At 43.2% G+C, this 21,251-nt stretch overlaps 2 protein-coding genes across 2 annotated transcripts in view; one reads left to right on the top strand and one right to left on the bottom strand.

Annotated features, from left to right (window-relative positions):
- Nucleotides 1–10,821, top strand: part of ASPH (aspartate beta-hydroxylase) — a 190,949-nt gene extending 180,128 nt beyond the window's left edge. Inside the window, exon 25 of the mRNA XM_036263701.1 lies at nt 8,540–10,821. Coding sequence (XP_036119594.1) covers nt 8,540–8,690 — 151 coding nt within the window. The 3' untranslated portion in view covers nt 8,691–10,821. The remainder of the gene's footprint in view (nt 1–8,539) is intronic.
- A 1,547-nt stretch (nt 10,822–12,368) lies between these two features.
- CLVS1 (clavesin 1) overlaps nt 12,369–21,251 on the bottom strand; it is a 172,461-nt gene continuing 163,578 nt past the window's right edge. Inside the window, 1 exon segment of the mRNA XM_036264106.1 lies at nt 12,369–12,485. Within this exon segment, the coding sequence (XP_036119999.1) occupies nt 12,398–12,485 (88 nt within the window). The 3' untranslated portion in view covers nt 12,369–12,397.

The raw sequence follows: 21,251 nt of genomic DNA, 5'->3' as shown, positions 1-21,251 counted from the left end.
GGAGATGTTCTGAAGATCTATTCAAGTGCTCAGTCGGTGTGGCTCAGTGGATTGAGCATCATCCCATGGACTGAGAGGTCCCAGTTCGATTCCCAGTCAGGGCACATGCCCAGGTTGCGGACTCGATCCCCAGTCGGGGGCGTGCAGGAGGCAGCTGATGGATGTATCTCTCTCACATTGATGTTTCTATCTCTCTCTCCTTTCCTCTCTCTCTAAAAAAACAATAAAAACATTAAAAAAATTTTTTAAAAGATCTGCTCAAGTGAATCTTGAGTGTGTGTGATACAAGGCAGAGAAGGTCCAGCTGACCTGGGGGTTTTGTTTTAGTCTGCAGGGGTGTTGATGCGTTGGCCCATATTGAGAACTTGGGAGGCATGAGGAGTTCAGGGGAATAGATACTGAGCTCAGTGTTTGTATATGTTTTATTTAAGTTGCTATTGGAACACAGTAGACATGTCCAGGAGTCTGCTGGATGTAGTGGCCTGGAGCTCAGGAGAGAAGTCAGGTGTGGACACAGAGGTTTGAAAGGCAGGCCCAGCAGGTGGTTCTAGAGGAAGCAGAGGCCCCGTGGGCACATCTGCCTTGAGAAGGTGTGAAGAGAACGGAGAACCAGGGTGATGGCGCAGCAGAGGGCAGAGCTGGGAGGACCCGGAGGAGGAGTCAGAGATGGCTGAGCCGAGAACCGTTTCTTCCGAGGTGGAATGGATCCGGCAGGCCTCTGGGAACTCAGTTAGTGTCTTCCTGGTTTCTGCCAAAGGGAAGAGGGGCAGGGACATGGCAGGGGGCCCAGGGAAAACTCGGAGGAGGCGGGGGATGCTGGGGAGGGCAGAGGTGGGCAAGGCCGACTCCTTGGAGCTCAGGTAGGACCTGCGGCCTGAAGAGAGCAGAGCGCCAGGCCTCGTCCTCAGCTCTACCTCAGGGTTTGAACTTGTTGTTGCTCTGGCTCTGCTCCCCTCCCTTCTGCCTCCTATTCATTTATCTGTTTTTAACTTTTCTGTCTGTAATGCTTACAGATACCTGGGGGAAATTTCCTAGATAAAACATCCACTTGGAAACAGGTGGGGAGAGGGAAAGTGTATGGGACTGACCCTGGCCATCAGAGGCCCGAGGTGGAGGGAGCCCCGGGTGAAAGGACGGGGGGCAGTCTAGAGGGGGAGCAGGACGGTGCCGAGGTCCAAACGAGAATTCAAGGGATCAAAGTGCAATAGTGAGGCTGGGAGACCTGCTCAGCAGCACACCCGCAGGGGGAGCTGTCACCCAGGTTCCCAGCAAACTCCTGGTGACTGTGCTCGGCCAAGGAGACAGCTGCCGCCCCTCTTCCCAGGTTGAGGTGCGTAGGTTAACTGTGTTCTCCTGCCAGAGGTGGGGAGGGTTGGAAGCCCTGTCCTGGAGCTCGCTCGGAGGGCAATGTTGAAAGGGAATGTTAGCTTAGCAGCCCCCCATGTCCCCTGTACTGCAGGACAGCTACTCCATGTGACAGTAAGTACCCGCTGCTAACAATAATTTGCAGACGGTGTATTTGGCACAGTGATTATTGAAAGTACTTGCCACCCACTTACCTATTATTGGGCCAGGGAGGCAACTTTGTGGAGAGTGAAATGCTTCGTGTTCTCATCCCAGCAGAGCTGGTGGGCACGGGTGCCTCTCAGCCTCATCCCGAGGGCTGGTCAGCTCCCTCTCCGTGCCCCTCCCGTTGTTCTTGCTTCGTGCTGTGCTGCATTCTCGTCCTCAATAATCCTCAACTCGAGTGTGGTTGGGCCAGGCTAAGTACTTGATGACAAAAATAGTGTTTTTCGTAAAAGAAGTGTGTCAATTAGAGAAGTGTGTAATGCCCATAGTGAAAAAAAGCTAGCTCTCTTGATAGTGGACAGGGTATGGACTCCGAGGACAGGAAGTCTGTAACAGGAAACCCGAAAGTTCTAGCTGTTACTGTGGAAGTACTATCAGTGTGGACAGAGGACGCGTCTACCAGGAACAGGCCTCCCTGGGCCAGGCGACAGGGAGCAGTTTTCCAGAGCTCGTTGTCCGAGAGGAGGTAGGGTTTTCTTCGTTGTTTTATTTTTTTTTATTTGTGCTAGTTTCCCTGAAATCATAATTTGTTTCACAAAATATAGTCGCCTTCCACCTATAGGTCGCCATTCTTGCTTGCCCTTCTGGGAGTATAGGCATTTTTAGTGGATGTTTCTGAAGGTTTGTTATTGACTAGGAACATTTCGTCCTCTTCTTCCTTTCCTTTGAACAACTTGGTGAGTAAAAACATCAACAAAGCTTTAACCCCTGTTCTGGTAAGCGTGGTATGTTTGTGGCTATTTTTAGGCACAGTTACATATCTACACCTCCACAGGGAATGGCAGTTCCCACGTTGAAAATGAATTGTATCCAAACATTTGTTTGTCAAACTGAAAGTTGGAATCCACTTTCCCATGGGATATTAAAGGATGCGGAGGCTCTTGGGCCATCCCCCAAAAGCTTGTAACTCATGATCTTTATTAATAGGGCTCTGGAACCATGACTATTTATAATACTGTCTCTATGGGAAATGCATCCTGAGTTCTTGCTTCACGTTTTAGCATCAGGCATCTTCATGAAAGCAAATCAAGAACACTAAAGTCACATGACCAGGTTCGAATCCTGGCTTTTCCTCTTATTAAATATAGGTTTAGACAAGGTGCGTAACCTCTCTAAGCCCCAATTTCCTCATCCACAGAATGGGAAAAATAAGAGTATGTCTCTGTGTGGTTTTGAGTATGGACGCAATCCATAGAAATGCACTCAGAGCTGTGTTTACGAAGTCCTCACTCACACGTGCACCTGGTGTATTTGAGCTTCTGTTGTTCTCTTGTCTGATTACTGCAGACATGGGACGCTTGTCCCGACGTGCCAAGGAGTGAGACCAAGCACTCCTGCAACATTGGAGGGGTTCCTGTACCCTGGAGTGTGGTCTCACGGGGACGAGGGTGGGGCTTTAAGGAGTTAGGAAGGAGGGGAGGGAGGAAGGCGGGTGGGAGGGGCGGGCTGGTGATGAAATGGTGCCGACACAGATGGGGACTGTGATTTGATAGGCCTGGGGCTGGGAGGAAGGGGTACAGCAGCACAACACTGCCCCATTTCTCCTGTCCCTCCCCAAACCCGTACCCTGGCGTCAGGTACAGGGGAGGGAAAGAGGGCGGAAGCATCCTATCAACGTGGCCTCGTGAGGTTTTTGCTCCTTCCCTTTGTCCTCCTTTTCCGGCTTCCATGGCTGTGTTACAGAGCCCTCTGCGCCTGGTTGGCCTGGGCCCGAGAGGAGGAAGGCAGAGCTACAGGGAGAGGCAGCGGGGTTGGATAGCAGCGTGGGGCGGGCTCCCAGGCCTGCGTGGAGAGGAGCCCCGTGCGGCCTGGCTGGGATGGCTCTCCCCGTGACATGTGAGATAGCCGAGCGGTGCATATATACACAGCCTGTTCAGAAAGATTCTTTGTGCGGCCAGCCGTCTTTTGTTGACATCAATATCTTGACGTTAAACAAAATCGCAAATACCATGCCCATTTCTCAGAGGAAAGCTTATTAGTATGTCCTATGCAGTGTAACACGAGGACTGCAGCACTAACCAACAGCTCGGCTCAGAGGATTAGCACTTAAGCGCTGAAAGGAGCCTCAGAAGCCATCATGTCCGCCTCTGTCACTGCACAGATGGGGAAACTGAGGCCCCTAGGTGGAGCGCTCCGTCACAGTCATGTGGCTAGTTAGCAGCAGTCAGAACAAGAACACAGGTGTCTAGCTTCCAGAAAAATGCTTTGTCCAGATAGGTAGGTAGGGGGAGAGAGGGGAAGAGGGAGAGAGATAGGAAGAAAGAGAGAGAGAGAGAGAGAGAGAGTGTGTGTGTGTGTGTGTGTGTTTCTGTTCGTATGTGTTAGGAGGAGAGAGAGAAGAAGTGGGGATAATGCAGTCCTACATTTCAATGCCACTGTGTTCCAGAATTTCCAATGAAGTTGGATTGAGGAATTTCACTAGATCAGAATTCATAAGAGCGGTGTTAAGTATCCTTGTTGCTGAACTCTGACCCTGTTTTGCATTCCACTCAGCCTGTTTCAATACCAAACAGACCCCTTAGCATAGCATCTCCTGGCACTGAGCCATCCCCTGGCGCTGTGACCTTGAGCTGAAGGCTTGGGCTATAATGAAGCAAAACGTGCCTAGTGACTTTCTGCTTCTTCCAGAGATCACAGTATCACTGCAGACACCTGAACTTGCTTGTGTTCTCTTTCCTGGAAGATTAGAATCATGTCCTTTGCCCACCTGAGGACATTTTAGCAAAATTCACTAAGATAAGATCCATAGTTTTAGGTGAAAGACTGTGTAAGCACCTAGCATCATTACTTAGCATTATTAATATTGATAGTAATTCTGTGACACAATTATATTTGTTGTGTATGTGCTACCACCATTATATCATCATTTATAATTATAATAACTAGAGAAACTGAGGAATTATTTTATATTGCTTTGTCTTGTGGCCAGAGATTCTTGCCTCTTTCTGCAAACCAGGAAGGGGCATTCTTCTCATAATAGTAAGACATTCTAGAAGTAAGTCGAGGTGGCTGTCCAGGAAGGGGTGCAGCTCCCCACCGCCAGTCCTGTTTCCTGAACCCCACGAAAGGCGGTGGGAGCCTGTTCTCCAGAGAGCTCTCCGTGTGTCCTCCGCGCGTGGAACTTCTCGGGTTCGTGGAGCGTTGCTCACAAGCAAGCGGCCTAAAACCCGTCCCTTCACAGTGCAGTGAGATCCTTTGTTTTTTATCCGAGAGAGCCGGGCGCCTGTGCTATCCTGACCCAGTCTTTCCCAGCGGGAGATGTATCTCCCCTGAACCCCCACCCTCTCAGTCTGCACACCAGGCGCCGGCTGTCCTTGCTTCTCCCTCTCGGCTTCATTAGGGTTCGCTTTCGGTCATCTAGCTCTGGCCGGTGACGGGAAGACACCACTCCTAAGTGTTCAGAAGGAGACGAGGCTTCGGAATCCGTATTAGGTAGTTGAGGATCTTTGCTGTTGCTGGGAAATGTGTGAGAGAAAACGGAAGGGCAAGTGGAAGCCTGCTCGACGGGCTTCCCCTGAGGCTGATGGCCCGAAAGGATCCAGCCCTCTGGATACCTCCCGGATTCCTGTTTACAGAACCGCTTCAGTAGTGGTTTCAGCAGTCCGCGCCCACTCAGAATGTCCGAACAGCCACAGCCAGCGGGTCCTGAGGTCGCCCTTCCGGCCGGTGTCCGTGAGCCAGCCGTGTTCCAGCATCAGAAGTTTGCCCCGTTCACAAGGAATTTAAATTCATGACTGAAATGTTCAAGATTTTTCTCCCATAAAGCATTTCTAAATCTTTTACTTTCTTGGACCTAGATTCTAGTAAAAAAATGTCTTTTTATGCAACCTAGAATTTTCTTATTCTGTTATTTTAATTACTTCTAGTATTTTAAGTGGGTTTCAAATTCTCTGCCATCCAAAAATAAAACTAAGAATGACTTGTGTAAATCACAAAATATATTTGGGAGATTTTCTTCAATATTTTTGATATCTCACCCCCTTGAAAGAGTTCAGTTTTCTTAGATGAAGGCCAATTCTTATGAATTGAAGGCCAATTCATAAGAATAACCAAGGTAATTTTTAGTAGCATTTATACCACTGCTAAATCTTATCACCTCTATCTTTTATGTTTTCCCTATTTTTTCAATATTTTCTTTCTTCCTCCGTTTTATATTTGCTACCATTAATTGAGTATCTGTGATGTGCCAACCATATGCTGATCCTCACATCAGCCATGCAGATGCAGATCTGCTAAGCAGCTCACCCTGGGTCACACGGTGGACTGGAGAGCTAAGGGTGGCCAGCCGGTTCCCTTCAAGTCCATGAGTCCTCCCTCACGCTGTGGCTTGTCTCCCTTTTCTCTCCAACCACACACTCCCCTTTGCCGTTCTCTCTCTTTTTTATGTATTTGTAATAAAGTACATATTAAAAAATTATCATCTTAACTATTTTTTTTTTTTTATCCTCACCCGAGGACATTTTCCCATTTTTTTGTTCAGGTAGAGTGGGAGGGAGAGAGAGGAACAGAGAGAGAGAGAGAAACATCGACATGAAAGGGACACATCGAGTGGCTGCCACCCGCACGACCAACCAGGGCCGGGGACAAACTGCAACCGAGGTACATGCCCTTAGCGGGAACCGAACCCGGGTCTCTCAGGACCGCAGGCCGACGCTCTAACCGCTGAGCCAAACCGGCCAGGGCTCATCTTAACCATTTTTAATGTAGCTTTGTGGTAGTAAGTACACTCGTTGAATGCTGTTGTCACCGCCATCTACCCACATAACTCTTCCTCTTGCAGAACTGAAACTCTGTGCCCACTGAGCAACAGCTCACCATCATTCTACTTCTGTCTATGAATTTGACTCCTCCAGCTATGTCATGTGTGCGGGATATTACAGTATTTATCCCCTGTGACTAGTTTACTGCACTGAGCATAATATCCTAAAGAGTCACCCACATTGCAGACTTCTTTTTTAAGGCTGGGTGGTCTTCCACTGTGTGTATATATCACATTTTGTTCTTCCACTCCTCTGTCCTCGGACGCTTGGGCTGCTTTTACCTTTTGCTGCTGTGAGTGATGCGGCCGTGAACAAGGGTGTACGGCTTTCCCTTTTGAGTAAACTACTCCCGGCCCCTTCGCTTCTGCCAATATTGTATGCTTGTCAGGGACAGCCATTAATATTGCTCAGTCCCACCGGTGAAACCTAGAAAATGACCATCAAATGTATAAACCATGGATCATTTCACTTCTTTATTCTTGTCATTTTTTTTTTCTTTCCTTAGCTTTGCCTTTCTTTTCAAGTGTGTCATTGCATGGTAATGAATAAATAGTCTGTCGTTTATTTGAGTCTATATATTTCTCCTGAGTCTATTTGCAGGGTTGGGCAAAAGTAGATTTACAGTTGTGAGTATGCAAAACACAGTTTATTCTTGTATTTTAGTTAATTATCGTATTATTTTCCATATGAACAACTGTAAACCTACTTTTGCGCATCCCTGTATCTCTGTTCTTTGTTACACGTGATGGGACGCCAGTAGAGCTCTCTGAACCTCAGAGGAATTGCTGCAAAGAGCCGGGCAGCCTGTGTGTACTGAGTGCCAGGCAATAGGCTGGGTGTGGGCGCCGACAGGGTGTGTGTGGGAGGTGGGGGTGGGCGCCGACAGGGGGTAGCAGGAGTAGAGGTTTGGTTTCCAACTTCAAGGAACTTTTAACTTGCAAATGTCTGTTACTTTACTAGTTATTTTAAATTTGGAGATTTTCCTCTTCAATATGTCTGGGATGAACTTGCCTCCCCCCTTCTCCAGCACATTTGCAGTGACTGGAGACAGTTTTGTCACAGTTGCTGAGGGGGTGCTGTTAGCATCTAGTGGGTGGAGGCCAGGGATGCTCACAGCATAGGACAGCCCCCCAGAGCAAAGAATTACCTGGCCCCGAATGGCCATAGTGCCAAGGTTGAGAAACCCGCAATATGTGATCTTACTTAATTTAATATTGATTAATCAGCTAGTAATGAACATGAAGACACAAATCGTTTTCCTAAGGAAAACTTCTTATGATAATGTAGTAACTTGAAATCAAGCTAGCATTTTCCCTCCTATAAATTTCATTATTTGTGAATCCAGAATATAAAATTTTAACTTCTTGAGTGGAATTCTAGTATCTAAAGAAAATTTTCTAGTAAAATTTTTTATTTTAAAAACATAACTTAGCATTCACTATATTGTCGGTTAATACCTATCTGAGAAAGAAGAGAACATTAGCATGGTAACTTTCACTGGATTTGAAAGGCATTGTGTAAATGACCCACTGCATAGTCATCTCTTGACTGCTTTAGTTAGACTAACTCTATATTTAGATCTTAGCTCCAGTGCAGGTATCTCAGGAAGTAGTGCTCTCGGCTCTAAAGAATGTTTCAATGGGAAATATTCCATGGATGACCCAGTTGCTTCACAGATGACATTAGAAATATATCTCATCTGCCCTTCCACAAAATGAAGCTTTAACAAATGGAATGGGTTGAAAAGAGAATCATTTGGGGGTACACAGACACCCTGCTAGGTGTCCTATGGACATAGAGAAGCGAGAGGGCCAGTCACTGTGTGTAGGTCTAAACTCATCTCTGAACCACCAGGGAGGATTCATGGCGTCAGGGACCAGGACGTCGGCCTGGGCATGGGTCACCGGGGCATGCATTTGAACACTTGCCTGACTAAACCAGCCTTGCCTGGGTTTCTAACAAGAATAAGTATGTCCTTATCACCAGTCTCCTGCTCTTTGTACACCTTCAATGCTAAGTGTTTAAAACTGATGTTCGTGGTAAGAATCCTGAAATTCTTTCTTAACCACCAAGGAAAGACTAAACCCTGGCTTGGTAGTTCGGTCACCTGGTCACATTGCACAGGTTTTCATGGCCGTGCCTTCCTGCTCGTGGACATGCTCTGATCCTCGAGCATCGGAATCGCAAGCATCCATGTTTTTCTGTTCCAGGACCTGGGAAGAAGGCAAGGTGCTCATCTTTGACGACTCCTTTGAGCACGAGGTGTGGCAGGACGCCGCGTCTTTCCGGCTGATATTCATCGTGGACGTGTGGCACCCGGAGCTGACACCCCAGCAGAGACGCAGCCTGCCTGCAATTTAGCATGTCGCGCGGGCTCGGGACACACTGGAGAGCGGCTGCCTTTCTGCCTCTATCTCCTCGGCTGTGGGGATAGACGTTCAAACACCAATGCCCTTAATTTCCTTGATTTGCAGCCTGAAAATTTCTAAACCTCCTCCCAGGGTTAGAAGACACTAAAGGGAACATTTGCCTCGCTGCAGTGCACTTAGAAAATACCCTGCTGTATTTCATCCCAGGACAGCACCAATCTGGTGCCTGTATTTCAGGTAAACACATGAGAGCTTCTACCTTACTAGCCAAAGATATTTTTTTTCCATTTAGAATAGGCTAGATCAGTGTACAGCGAGAATACATGTAGAAACTGTGAATGGATTGCTTTAGCTTGTAATTTTTCTATGCAACTATATTTTTGTAGGGTAGCTACAGGATTTTTGTCATCACATACCACCACTTTTTTGTTGATTTTAATGACAAGCTGTGTAAATGCTTTACTTCAAGCTGCTTAATGATAACTTTCCTGGTGAACTCAGACTTCCCTCTTTTAATTATTTTTAGGCAAAGACACTCATGAAAGAAAACATTTTATTTTCCTAAAACACAGGAGATTATGCCAATGTGTATGAATTGTACAGCTCCCTGCCCACTAAGTCTACTTACTTGTTTCTCTTCATCGAGAGCCAGTATGTTCATTTCTGTCCTCACCATGTGAATGGTGGAGAGACTGTCAAATGGCATTTCTTTCTAAGAGAAAGCATTTATACTAAAAAGGGACATGGAATCATTTTGTATTGAGTTATAAAAGTGCCACATGTAAAAATTTTTAATGCCAAGTGTTAGAGCTTGGGGGAAAAAGGTAACTTTTTCCAACTGAAAGTTTTCTCTCGGGGTCGGTAGATAGGTGGCCACCAGGACTCCAGCCCCCGGCCTCCTTGCTGCCCGTGAGGCTGGAATCCAGGGTGTCACTGCCTATTGCAGACCTGTGGGGATGGCACCGTCCTCGAGAGGATTCCCAAACAATTTTGCGAAAATACAAAAGGTAGCTGAGTGCAGAGCGGTAATGCCGGGATCTTTGTCCTGGGTGTAGGATGTCGAGATCGCTTTCCTCTTTGAAAGAGTTTGGAAGACTCTTCCAGCTCCCTGGCTTGAGACTTCTGCCATTTAGACATCACTTTGAAATAGCAATTATTATCCGTGGTTTAGTTTTTAAATTACCCACAGCATAGCAATAACTGTTGAAAAATGGTCTTGCCTACTCATCCAAAGATGACCAAGACATTAATTTGGTAGATCACTAATGCATTAAATTTTGTTTTTAAAATGAAAGCTAACTAGAAATGTTAGCTGTAAGAGTGTAACAATGTTAATGCACTGAATTTTAAGCCAATATGAACAAAAATGCTGGCAAAAGGACACAGAGGTTAGCAAATACCACTTGTAAATAGGTAGAGAAACACTTATGCTTTTTTTTCCATCCAAGGACAAAGGAGGATTTTTTTTTTTTTTAATCTCAGTTAAAAAACAGTTCTTTAAAATTGAAATTAACCTTTTTTGCTTGTCTTTAAGCACATTAGCTTCCAGGACAAGAGTTTGCAAAATATATTTTGTGTTTCCTTCTTTTTTGCCAATGTTCAAAAACTCACTAAAATGGATGAAGAAGTATGTGAGGAAAAATACTAAAATTAATTACCAAAGTCCAGAAGAAAAAACAAACTCTTGAAAAATTAAAGGGTGTTTGTGTCCTTCCATATTTATTGAACAGAGGAAATGACTAACAAAGGACAATACAATCCAGTGTGGTAACATTCATGTCATTTGCAGAATTGGGTTCTTGAATGTATGTTGCACACGCACAAAGACATTCAAAGTACTAGTGTCATTGTTGAACCATCATCTTACATTCATGTAATGAAATCTTGGAATGGAGTAAAAACTAGCTCTTAACTTAGTAATTATAACATGGTATTTAAAATCAGGTCACTACAGGATTCTAAATATTGCCAACTGAAAAGCCAGAAGTGTTATTACTGTTGCAAAGGGTTGGCAATAATTGACTCCAATAGCATTTTAAGTACTTGGTTTTCACAACTACCTTATAAACCCAAGTAATAAAATGGATTTTCTAATTCACTTTAATTCTTCATCTTTCTTCCCTATGTCATGGTGTATAATAAAAGTGTTTCAGTCACTGCATTGGTAGAATTATTTCAATATTATTTTGATATTTGAAATGTATACACAAAATGAATTGGTTTTATTAATATTGTGATGCAATGGGCTGAGAAATAGTTTTAATTCTATTTCAATTTTATTGCAAGGGTGGAATACAAAAATTACTTTTGTTAATTATTATGTACCGATAGAAAAAAAATTATTAATAATAATAGCCATTAAGGGTGATTAATGGCCAATTGAATCACCTCTTTCCTTTTAATTTTTTAGCTAACAAATTAACCCTCCCAAGTCCTTAAAATGTAAAATCATATTTTACTACCCATTATCAACTAAAATATTTTTATTTGACATTAAACACCCACTGGTCATACTAATGAATGGCCATGTCATGCAGAAGGCTGAGAGAATAAGAGATATTTAAAAACATATAGCAGGTTTGGGGAAACATGGCACAAGTAAGGATATCATGTCTTATGATATCTTTAATTTTATCTAATTTCCTCTGAATGGATAGTTGGGGCTCCATTTCTAAGGAGAATAGACAAAAAAATACAGTGATCTTTGGCATTTCATCCTGCATTCCTAGTATTCTCTTATTTTCAGTAAGGGTCTTCCTCCAAGATTGAATACTTACCCACTCAGCAACAGCCAGGCCCTGTCTCTGCACCTCTGACCGGTTGCAGGGAGGTTGTAGGGAGGAGCATTAACTGCTTTAGTGGTACTTGTCTTTGCTGTAGTGACCTAAGTGAGGCAACTTGAACGGATTTATTAATCACTGACATGTGTTTCCAATGGGACCCCACCCCACCCCCATCTGCAGACACGCATTGCCTGTGGAAGTTACATTGCGAAGATGAAATAATCATATTTCACATTGTGTGCCTTCTTTTAAAGTCAGCTCATGATAATCCGCTGGTAGCCTGACAAAAGATGTGATGTCAAATCATTTTTGCAGGATATCAAAAATAAGCAAACTGAAAATAGCCAGACCTCAAACATGCTCTTAGGCTGAACAACTTGATGCTGGTGATGAGGTCAAAGAAAATAATTCAATAAGGATGGAAATTAGTGGAGATACCATTGTCTCGGGGCTCTGCACTACATTAAACTTGACAATTGTGTCTGCACAATTTAATTCTGATGTATCTACTTAGAAATGCACTCACTCTTAAATTGCAAAAACTGGAGAAGGTCTCCATGCGATGCCTCAGAAAAATCCTTGTTCTAATGCAGTGTGTGCATCAAATTTAGTTTTTCTCTTTTCAATTCATTGAATACCAGAAATGTAGGGGAGGGGAATCTTGTTTACATAACTATCTTGCTTCATCTTCCATCCAGTACCCTCATTGAAAAAAAAAAAAGCATCTCTCAAGTCTTTGTTCAACTTTGGTTGCTCCGACCAATGGCTGGTGACAATCATTACTGGGTGGCAGGAGTAGAGAGCCTTGTGTCAAGCCGAACGCACGTGTCTGTGTGGGTCAGTTGCACACGTGCCTCCTGGGTGGCTGATACCACCAGTGGCTGGCGATATACGGGAACATGGAGTGACTTGGGGTTCAGTCCAGAGCCAGGAGTGGCTGAGTGTTCTCATTCTCTCCCTTCTCCTCATGTTTCAGGGTCCCCGCTTCTACCACAGACTGAGATCTAATAATAGGGGAAGGAAGGAAAAAAGATATGATTACAAACAATTCCTAATGGCAACAATTTTGAAACCTTGGAGGGTGCTCAGACTTTATGTTCCCCTCATTAATCAAGACATTCAAAATACTATTTAACCCCCCCCCCTTTTGTAGCTCTGTTTTCCTTGCTTTTGAGTCTTATATACCACATTTTTATGGGGAGAAGCATCTTGGAATCCTCTTTGCAAAAAACTCACCTACTGGTAAAAGGAACACGTGTTCTAGCCTGAAGTCTGCCCTGGCATCCAAACATTCTATGGATCTTGAGATGTATAAAGTCAAATGAATATTGTTGGATTTTAACTGTTCCAAAATACTTTTAGAGCCTTTGTTTCTCAAAGTCATAGGAAACTGTCATGCATGACGTTAAGACCATGAGCTTTGGAATCAGATGGTAAATACAGACTCTACCCCTTACTGGCTGAGGAGTTTTAAAACTCTGGACCTTTATTCTCTCACTTGTAAAATAGAATTGTTACCTGCCTCCCACAGTTGTTGATAAGGACTCTACTAATATACAAAAAGCGTTGACATATAATTGTCATTAAAATGTATAGAGCACACTATTATTGCCATTATTGCAATCACAGTAGTGATCTTTAGTTTCTGTTGTGTATATTCATATTGGAGCAATAACCATTTCTATCCTGAGTTTATAATATAGACAGAAATTGAAATTATTTTCCAGCTTATAGAGAGAAAGTTATAAGAGCTATGCACATAGTAGACATTCAATAAATTTTCAAATACTAAAAAGAAAATTGTTCAACACATTAAGAAAATGGCTGAGCCCGGGCTGGGTGGCTCTGTTGATAGAGCATCATCCCATATACCAAAAAGGTTCTGGGTTTGATTTCTGGTCAGGGCATATACCTGGGTTGTGAGTTTGTTTCCTGGTTGGGGTGAGTATGGGAAGCAACCAACAGAAGTTTCTCTCACATCAATGTTTCTCTTTCTCTCCCCCTCTCTCTAAAATCAATAAACATATCCTTGGGTGAGAATTAAAAGAAAAAAAAATAGTTGAACTAGGCTGTTCAAACAAGCAAGCAAATTTACAAATATGTGCAGTAATAGTTAGCTCAGTAGGCCAGAGCTGCCCAAACCCTTCATATTCCAAAGGTTTTAGGATGGCCTCTTGCTTTTCTCCTCTAAAACCCTTGGGGTATCCTGCCTGATAAAGTGTCTGTATACCTGAGACTTCGGGCCATGCTTTATGGTATGCTGACAGTGTGATTTATACTGAATGTTCTGGTATGCCTGGGCTTTGGATCACACTGCATCAGTCTGACCTCTTGTGGGGACGGGGAGGAGGAGGAGCTGAAAACCAAGTCATTAAGGTCAGTCACACACACTGTATGCCTATGTAACTGATCTCCCACCCCCAAAGCCCTGGGCACCAAGGCATGGGTGTTTCCCTGGCTGGTGGCCCTTTGTACATGTCACACATCATTGATGAGAGAATGAAGCTGTTTGCGTGACTCCACTGGAAGCTTAGAAATGGTCCAGAGCATCTGGACTCCACCCAATGCACCTTTTTCCTTCGCTGATTTTGCTGTAACAAAGCATAACTGTGAGCATAACAACTTTTCGGGGTCCTGTGTGTCCTGGCAAATTACCAAACCTGAGAGTGGTCTTAAGGACACCAAACACAAGCTATAAAAACACTAATATTTGTTATGTATGCACCCGGCATTGTTGTAAGTTCTTTACATGTATTAACTTGTTTTCACGACCCTAAGGAGTGGTGCTATTGTCTCCATTTCATAGATGGGGGGAAAACTAAGGAACAACAACAAAAATCAATACAAATAAAAGCAATAAACATAGAGAGTGGAGAACAGGACAGGTTTATCACCATCACACTACTATAAAAGTAATTTTCTGGCTAAGATTCTTATCTTTACTCAGGATATGTATGTGCTGTCGAAAGCATAAAATAAATCAAAAAACAAATATGTTCAATTGTTTCAAAACAATTGGTTTCTACTCTAAATATCAATCCAGTCAAACAGTCTAACTTTACGTACAAAGCCTAACCTTCAAAAAGGAAATAGATTCATGTTTTCCTGGGACAGGGCAAAGGAAGCCTCAGGTAGCTCAGCTTTTTTACACATTTTCTGTGCATTTCTCTCTTTGCTTTAGTGAAAGCCTGATGTGTGTGGGAATTGGGGAGGTAGTTAATAGATTTAATAGTTAATAGAAAGAGCAGAAAAGCCCCAAATCCAGAAGATATTAAAACATACCCAAACAAGGAGAAAGAAACCCAGAGAAGCACAACTGCCTACTCAGGGCAACTCCTTCCAGCACCACGGACAGCTGCCTACTGCTGGCCCGTAGGCCCTGGTGAAATGGAGGCTGTGGATGGCCATTCCCCTTTAGAGACATCATGCTGCTTTTCTCTGCTTTCATGCCAGGTGGCTTTATTTTACAACACAGCAAGTGAGTCACAGCCACAGAGTTCAAAAGGATCTGTATCTCGAGTAACTCAGTAGAAACTATTTACTAAGGGGCCATGCAACCCCTCGACTATATCCAACTTGAGAAACCCACACATCCTGCCCCTACAGGGGCAACTCTGCTAGAAAGTTCTTCCTTACACTGAACTAAAACCTGTCTTTTTGCAACTTTAATGTACTGTTTCTGGTTCCATCTGCTGGAGCCACCAGAGTACATGTAATCCATCAGGTCCGCATACAGCCCTATACAGATTTATCTAGTGCCCTCCAGCCCTCTCGTCGCCTTCACCAAAACTAACTAGATCCTCTTCTACCAAAAGTTAATTTTTTAAAAGATTTTAAAATGGATTTTTAGAGTGAGAAGAAGGGAGAGGAAAGTAGGGGGGGAGAGAAAGAGAGCAGAACATTGATTGGCTGTGAGTCTATGACCCAGGCATGTGCCCTAACTGGGACTTGAACCAGTAACAATCGCTTGGTGCACAGGACGATGTCTAACCAACTAAGCCACACCAGCCAGGGCTCTTATGCCAAGGTTTCTAAAACTCACCACTCTGGCAATTTCCTACATCTCTGTGTCAACTGGCTGCCCAGAGAGTATTATCTCAAAATAGAGTAAAATTATTGCTTCCTTCTTTTTTGTATGCTTCTGTTGAAACATAGAAAGTGCACCTAGAATTGCATGAGCCTTTCTGACACATAACATAGCCGAGGGAAATTTAGCTATATTTGCACATTTCTCTCCCATCTTGAAGGTGCTTGGTTGAGCATTAAATTTCATCTTTCAAATTTTGGTTCATATTTCCACCCTATCTCCATCCTTTTGAATCTTGAAATTTGTTCCTGTCCAAATTATTGTCTGTGATTTCAATGAGTATTGGATTTGCTTCCAAACTTTCCCTACCCTTATTTGGGGAGCCACTATGAAAACAAACAAACAAAAACACCTTGGCAAATTCTCAACTATTGACTTCAAATCCATTTATTTACATTCACTCATGATAAGAAATGTTTGTGAATGTTTCCTGCTATATACCAGGGCTGGGAGAAAATGTTGAGAAACATATTCTTTTGTTGAAATATTGCTTCAGTTACCCAGCCACAGACCCACGAACAGGTGTAGGATTATTGTGATAGTACCCAGAGGAGAGGGTTTTGCGGAGAGGGAGTCATTGGCCCTAGAAGGAAAGGAAGGAAGCATAAAGTTATCATTCGCACAATCACATCATTCACAGACCTTGTTCAGGTGACTCTCCCCTCCACCTCCACCTGAGGTCAAGTTGGATCTATGTGACTTCTTTCAGTACCTATACTGACAGCAGGCACAGAATGCAGGCTCTCTTAGCCAATAGCTATGTGCTGGTTGAGTAGCGGGTAACAACTGAACAATTCTGAGGAACTGAGCATGTGGAACCAAACATAGCTTTGTCGTCTGCCTTTTCCCTGATGAAGAAGATGACCATGGCTCCACGTTCAGTGGGACATAATTCCATTAACCTGATCACACAATGAACATTGGATATAAGTAATACTATATTATGAAATATTTGAAATCCATTGGAAAAATATAAAGTGAATATTGCTTTAAAAAAATCTAGTACAAGTAAATGAAGCCAAGAGAAGCACTCTTCTTAAATCTTGCCAAAGTGATCAGTGGGAAGACCGATCAACTGCTCACTGATAAAAACGTCTCCACCACTTGTAAACAGAGCGCTCAGGAACTGTGCAGTTAGTGTACTGACCGTGAGGAGACACCCGCCTGGCGACTCCCTTGTCCAGGTCACTCTTGGTGGTAATCTCCCTATTCAGGGACTTTGCCTTATCCCAAGAAGCTTAACACTTCTACTAAAATAAACATTTCGACTTTTCCCTGAGGTCCCCTTTCCAGCACTGAGAGCCAGCTGAACCCCAAGGGCAGGAGGGGAGCGCCTTGAGCTGCTTCAGCCATCACTATCTCAGTGGTGCGCAGACTGCTCTCACAAAGCTTCCTTCTAGCCCTGACAGCCACATTTGTTTTCCTACTACATTCGGTCTCCCTTTCTCCTCCCTCCCTTCTCTGTCTCTTCCCTCCTCCTCCCACATTCCTCCCTCCCCCCCTGCTTTTTTCTCTCCCTTTCTACCTTCTTCCTTCCCCCTTTCCTCTCCCCAAATCTGAACTTTCCCCATTTCATATCACCAAAGACCTAGAGTCATGCTTTAATTTTTACTGACTGCAAAGGCAAGTAAATTCCAGAGAACAAGATGAAAGAGGCAAACATTCCCCATGAGTGGGTCTATTCTGCATACACCTACAACTGGAGTTCTGCTCTCAGTCAGAAGTTTATTTTCAAAACTTTATTTAGCTACCATATCTTAACAGCTGTCACCACATATTCTTCTTACTCATGAATTGCCATTGCCTGACCTGAGCTGATATGGACCCCAAATCAGGGCACAGGAACTCTGCCCTTCAACCCCAGCATTTTGCAAGAGCGATCAAAGAAAGGCCAGAGCTGTAAGGAGCTCAGAGAGATTCAACCAAATCCTCATTGAATCGGGTCCTACCCATTCGTGCTCCGGAGATCAACCTCATTACTTCATTAGGGAGAATTGCACAGTCCTGGCTTTATTTCCCAAAGTCAACGATGAGTTTTGTGGAATAGCACAAAACTTCTAATTTTCTGGTGAGCCTATATAAGGACTTTTAAATGGAAAGAATGTCTTTAATAAAAAAACAAAAAGCAAAACAAAAAAACCCCCACATGTTTAAAGAATTCTAAGTAATTCTATTCAACTTTGTTTTCTTTCTGTAACTTAAAGTATCAAGGAAATACCCCCAGGAATTCAGCCTGGGCTTGATGATGCCTCCACCACTGACTTTGTAATATTGGGTGAATTCTACCTCCTCTGTGAATGGAGATGCACTAGTGCCCACATCGCGGTGGGTGGGAGTAATGAAGACTAGGTGGACCGAGGCTTGTGAAGTGTATAGACCAGTGTCAGTTTGGCATATGTGCTTGTTGGTTTTAGCTCTTATTTTTTAAAAGACAAGCCTAAGTATTTCTCATAGTGAAAAGATAAAAAATAAACTTCTCTCTAATTGACAACATAATCTGTCACTATTTATTGAAACATAAAGAAACCAAGAGAAGAAAAATAAATATTCTATTACTTCTTAAGCAAACTATTTTTAGAGTGAGCCAAACATTCTATTCAGTTCTTGCCTGTGTGCGCTATAATTCAAATTTAAATGTGTAATGTATTTATATTTAACTCTGATGGGCTTGGGCATGGATTACCCATCTTATAACAAGGAAAGAAAAGCCAAGAAAAAGCACGTACACTTTCAGAAAAGATGAAAATAGGTTGCTTTTGTGAAAGTGGGCTCACAAGTAAATAGCACGAGAGCAGTACTGTCCCACACAGAGCCACAGAGCCCTGACCACGTGGCCACCGAGCGCGTGAGACTGGGCAGTCTGAGCTGAGATGGGCAAAAAGACAGTGAGTTCACTGGACTTCAAAGGCAGGATGAGAAAAAAAGAATGTCAAGTATCTCAAGAGCTTTTAAAATGATATGTTCTGTTGTATACATTGGGCTAAATAAAACATTGTTAAATTAATTTCACCTGTTTCTCTTTACTTTTGTGATGTGGCTACAAGACGACTTAAAATTACTTATGCGACTCACATGATGCTTCTTCTGGACGGCATTGGTCAGAGGCTTATTTACTGTATCTGCCTGTGGCTGAACCCAGAGTAATATATTAATCCTCATTTATAAATTTGTAGTCATCTTCAAGGGCCCGAGCAACATTATGATCTGTCGTTGCTAATATTTACTCTTCTAAGCTTTCCACGTATTAACTCAATCAGTCCTCACGCTGGCGAACTCAAAGTCTAGTGCGACATGAGGGCTGTTTTCTAAGCATCACTGTTGTTGCTTAAATTCTAATCAGAAAGAAACTTCATTAGTGTAGACTCAGCTAACCTGTTATCATTTAGATGAAAGTGAGCACATACATTTTTAATCTATAAAGGAATAAATAGTATGAGAAAATTTTAGGAAGAAGTTTAAACTACTGAAAGAAATGTTCTTTCTGAAAACCAAATGAGTTTAATGTGAACTTTATGTGAGGACTCCAGACGTTTTTTGCTGTTCATTGCACGGGCCCTCTGAGAGATGAACGGATGGACATGTACCGGGCCAGGGACTCAGCGCCTCTTCCTGTCACTCATGTCCCTCGCTCGCTGTGGGACTCTGTGGAGCACCTCACTCAGCTGTTCTGATGCCACGTTCTTCAACTTGAAAAGGGTGATCTCGGATGAGGTGATACTGTTATCCCCCAAGACTTCCCGAACTCTACAGACTGGGTTATAATCACCATTGTTCTTCAATTTTCTAAGTTCTACAATTCAGACCTTGAGCTAATTTGCTCCAATAATCTAAGTACATCTCTACCTCCTTCAAGAAAAGCATAAAAATACCAAAAATGACAGAAGTTGGCAACACATGGAAAGCCTTTTCTGAAGCCAGTATGTTCCCAATACATTTAGTTCCATGAGCCAAAAAGATTTACCTTTTAAAAATATTCTTCACTTCCTTAAGTTTCTAAATGTTGAATTCAAAGCTGCCAGGTGCTCCTTAACTCTTTTCTTGTGTCATTTTCAAAGTGTTTCAGATTCTTTAAAGTAGCTTATTGCTAGAAACGATCCCCCCTCAAGCCATTTCCCGCTGCAGCAAGTAGCTCCCATCTGATGTGTAGCCACCAAGGCTTCCCAGTGTGCACACCAGTCCCAATCTGCAATCAGTGCACCTTGTTGTCACTGCTGAAATCAGTTTAAGAATGTTTGTGGGGAAAAAATATTCCAAATGTATTTGACTGCTTTTAGAATTGGCACCTACAAGAGTTTCCCATCAGCATGAGTGGTTATAATCATCATCATCATCACTGACAACCACCACCATTTATTGAGTACTTACTCCCTGCCAGGTTCTGCACTAAGTATTCAGCCAGCATTGCCTTTGTTTAATCCTCACAATAATCTTCTGAGGTGGGTATTTTTTTTTTTTTATCCTCACCCGAGGACATTTTTCCATTTTTTGTTCAGGTAGAGTGGGAGGGAGAGAGAGGAACAGAGAGAGAGAGAGAAACATCGACGTGAAAGGAACACATCGAGTGGCTGCCACCCGCACAACCGACCAGGGCCGGGGACAAACTGCAACCGAGGCACATGCCCTTAGCGGGAACCGAACCCGGGTCTCTCAGGACCGCAGGCTGACGCTCTAACCGCTGAGCCAAACTGGCCAGGGCTGAGGTGGGTATTTTTAATTTCGTTTTGCAAATCAAGAATCTGAGCCTTGGAGAAGTTGATTAATTTGTACAAGTTTCCACAGCTAGTTGTGGAAACCCAAATATGACTCTAGAGGAGCGGTTCTCAATCTGTGGGTTGCGACCCCTTTGGGAGTCAAACGACCCTTTCACAGGGGTCACCTAAGACATAACAGTAGCAAAATTACAGTTATGGAGTAGCAACAAAAATAGTTTTATGGTTGGGGGTCACCACAACATGAGGAACTGTATTAAAAGGCTGCAGTATTAGGAAGGTTGAGAACCACTGCTCTAGGGTCTACTTTCTTCAACACTATGCTATATTGTACAAGAAATATCTACAACTTGGTAAGAAATTAAAGGATATAAACCTGTATATCAGAAACTCTTAATATTCGAGTGCTCAAAGGAGCATTTTTCCTATTGGTATTGATTAATCCAATAGTTACATAATCATCTATTATTTATTAAATTTTAGGCATAGTGAATTAAGTCAGAAAAGAACATAATAAAATTTCATTCAGAAAAAAAAAACAAAAAAACGTGTTCTAAGAATTACAGTGTCTGCAATCATATTCTCATCTATACTGACCATTAGGGTATTTAATAACACTTCAAGATCCTTTCTTTTCCTTTCTTTTCTTTTCCTTTCTTTTCCTTTCTTTTCCTTTCTTTTCTTTTCTTTTCTTTTCTTTTCTTTTCTTTTCTTTTTTCTTTTCTTTTCTTTTCTAATCCTCACCCAAGGATATTTTTCTATTTATTATCAGATAGAGTGGAAGGGAGGGAGGGAGAGAGGGGAGAGAGAGAAACATCAATGTGAGAGAGACACATTGACTGGTTGCCTCCTGCAGGACCCAACCAGGGCCAGGGATGAACCGCAACCGAGGTACATGCCCTTGGCAGGAATTGAACCTGTGACTCATTGGTCTGCAGGCCGACGCTCTACCCCTGAGCCAAACCGGCCAGGGC

Source organism: Molossus molossus, unplaced genomic scaffold (assembly GCF_014108415.1).
Source record: "Molossus molossus isolate mMolMol1 unplaced genomic scaffold, mMolMol1.p scaffold_m16_p_16, whole genome shotgun sequence".
In the NCBI taxonomy this organism is placed as follows: domain Eukaryota; kingdom Metazoa; phylum Chordata; class Mammalia; order Chiroptera; family Molossidae; genus Molossus; species Molossus molossus.
This window is presented reverse-complemented; position numbering and strand designations above follow the sequence as displayed.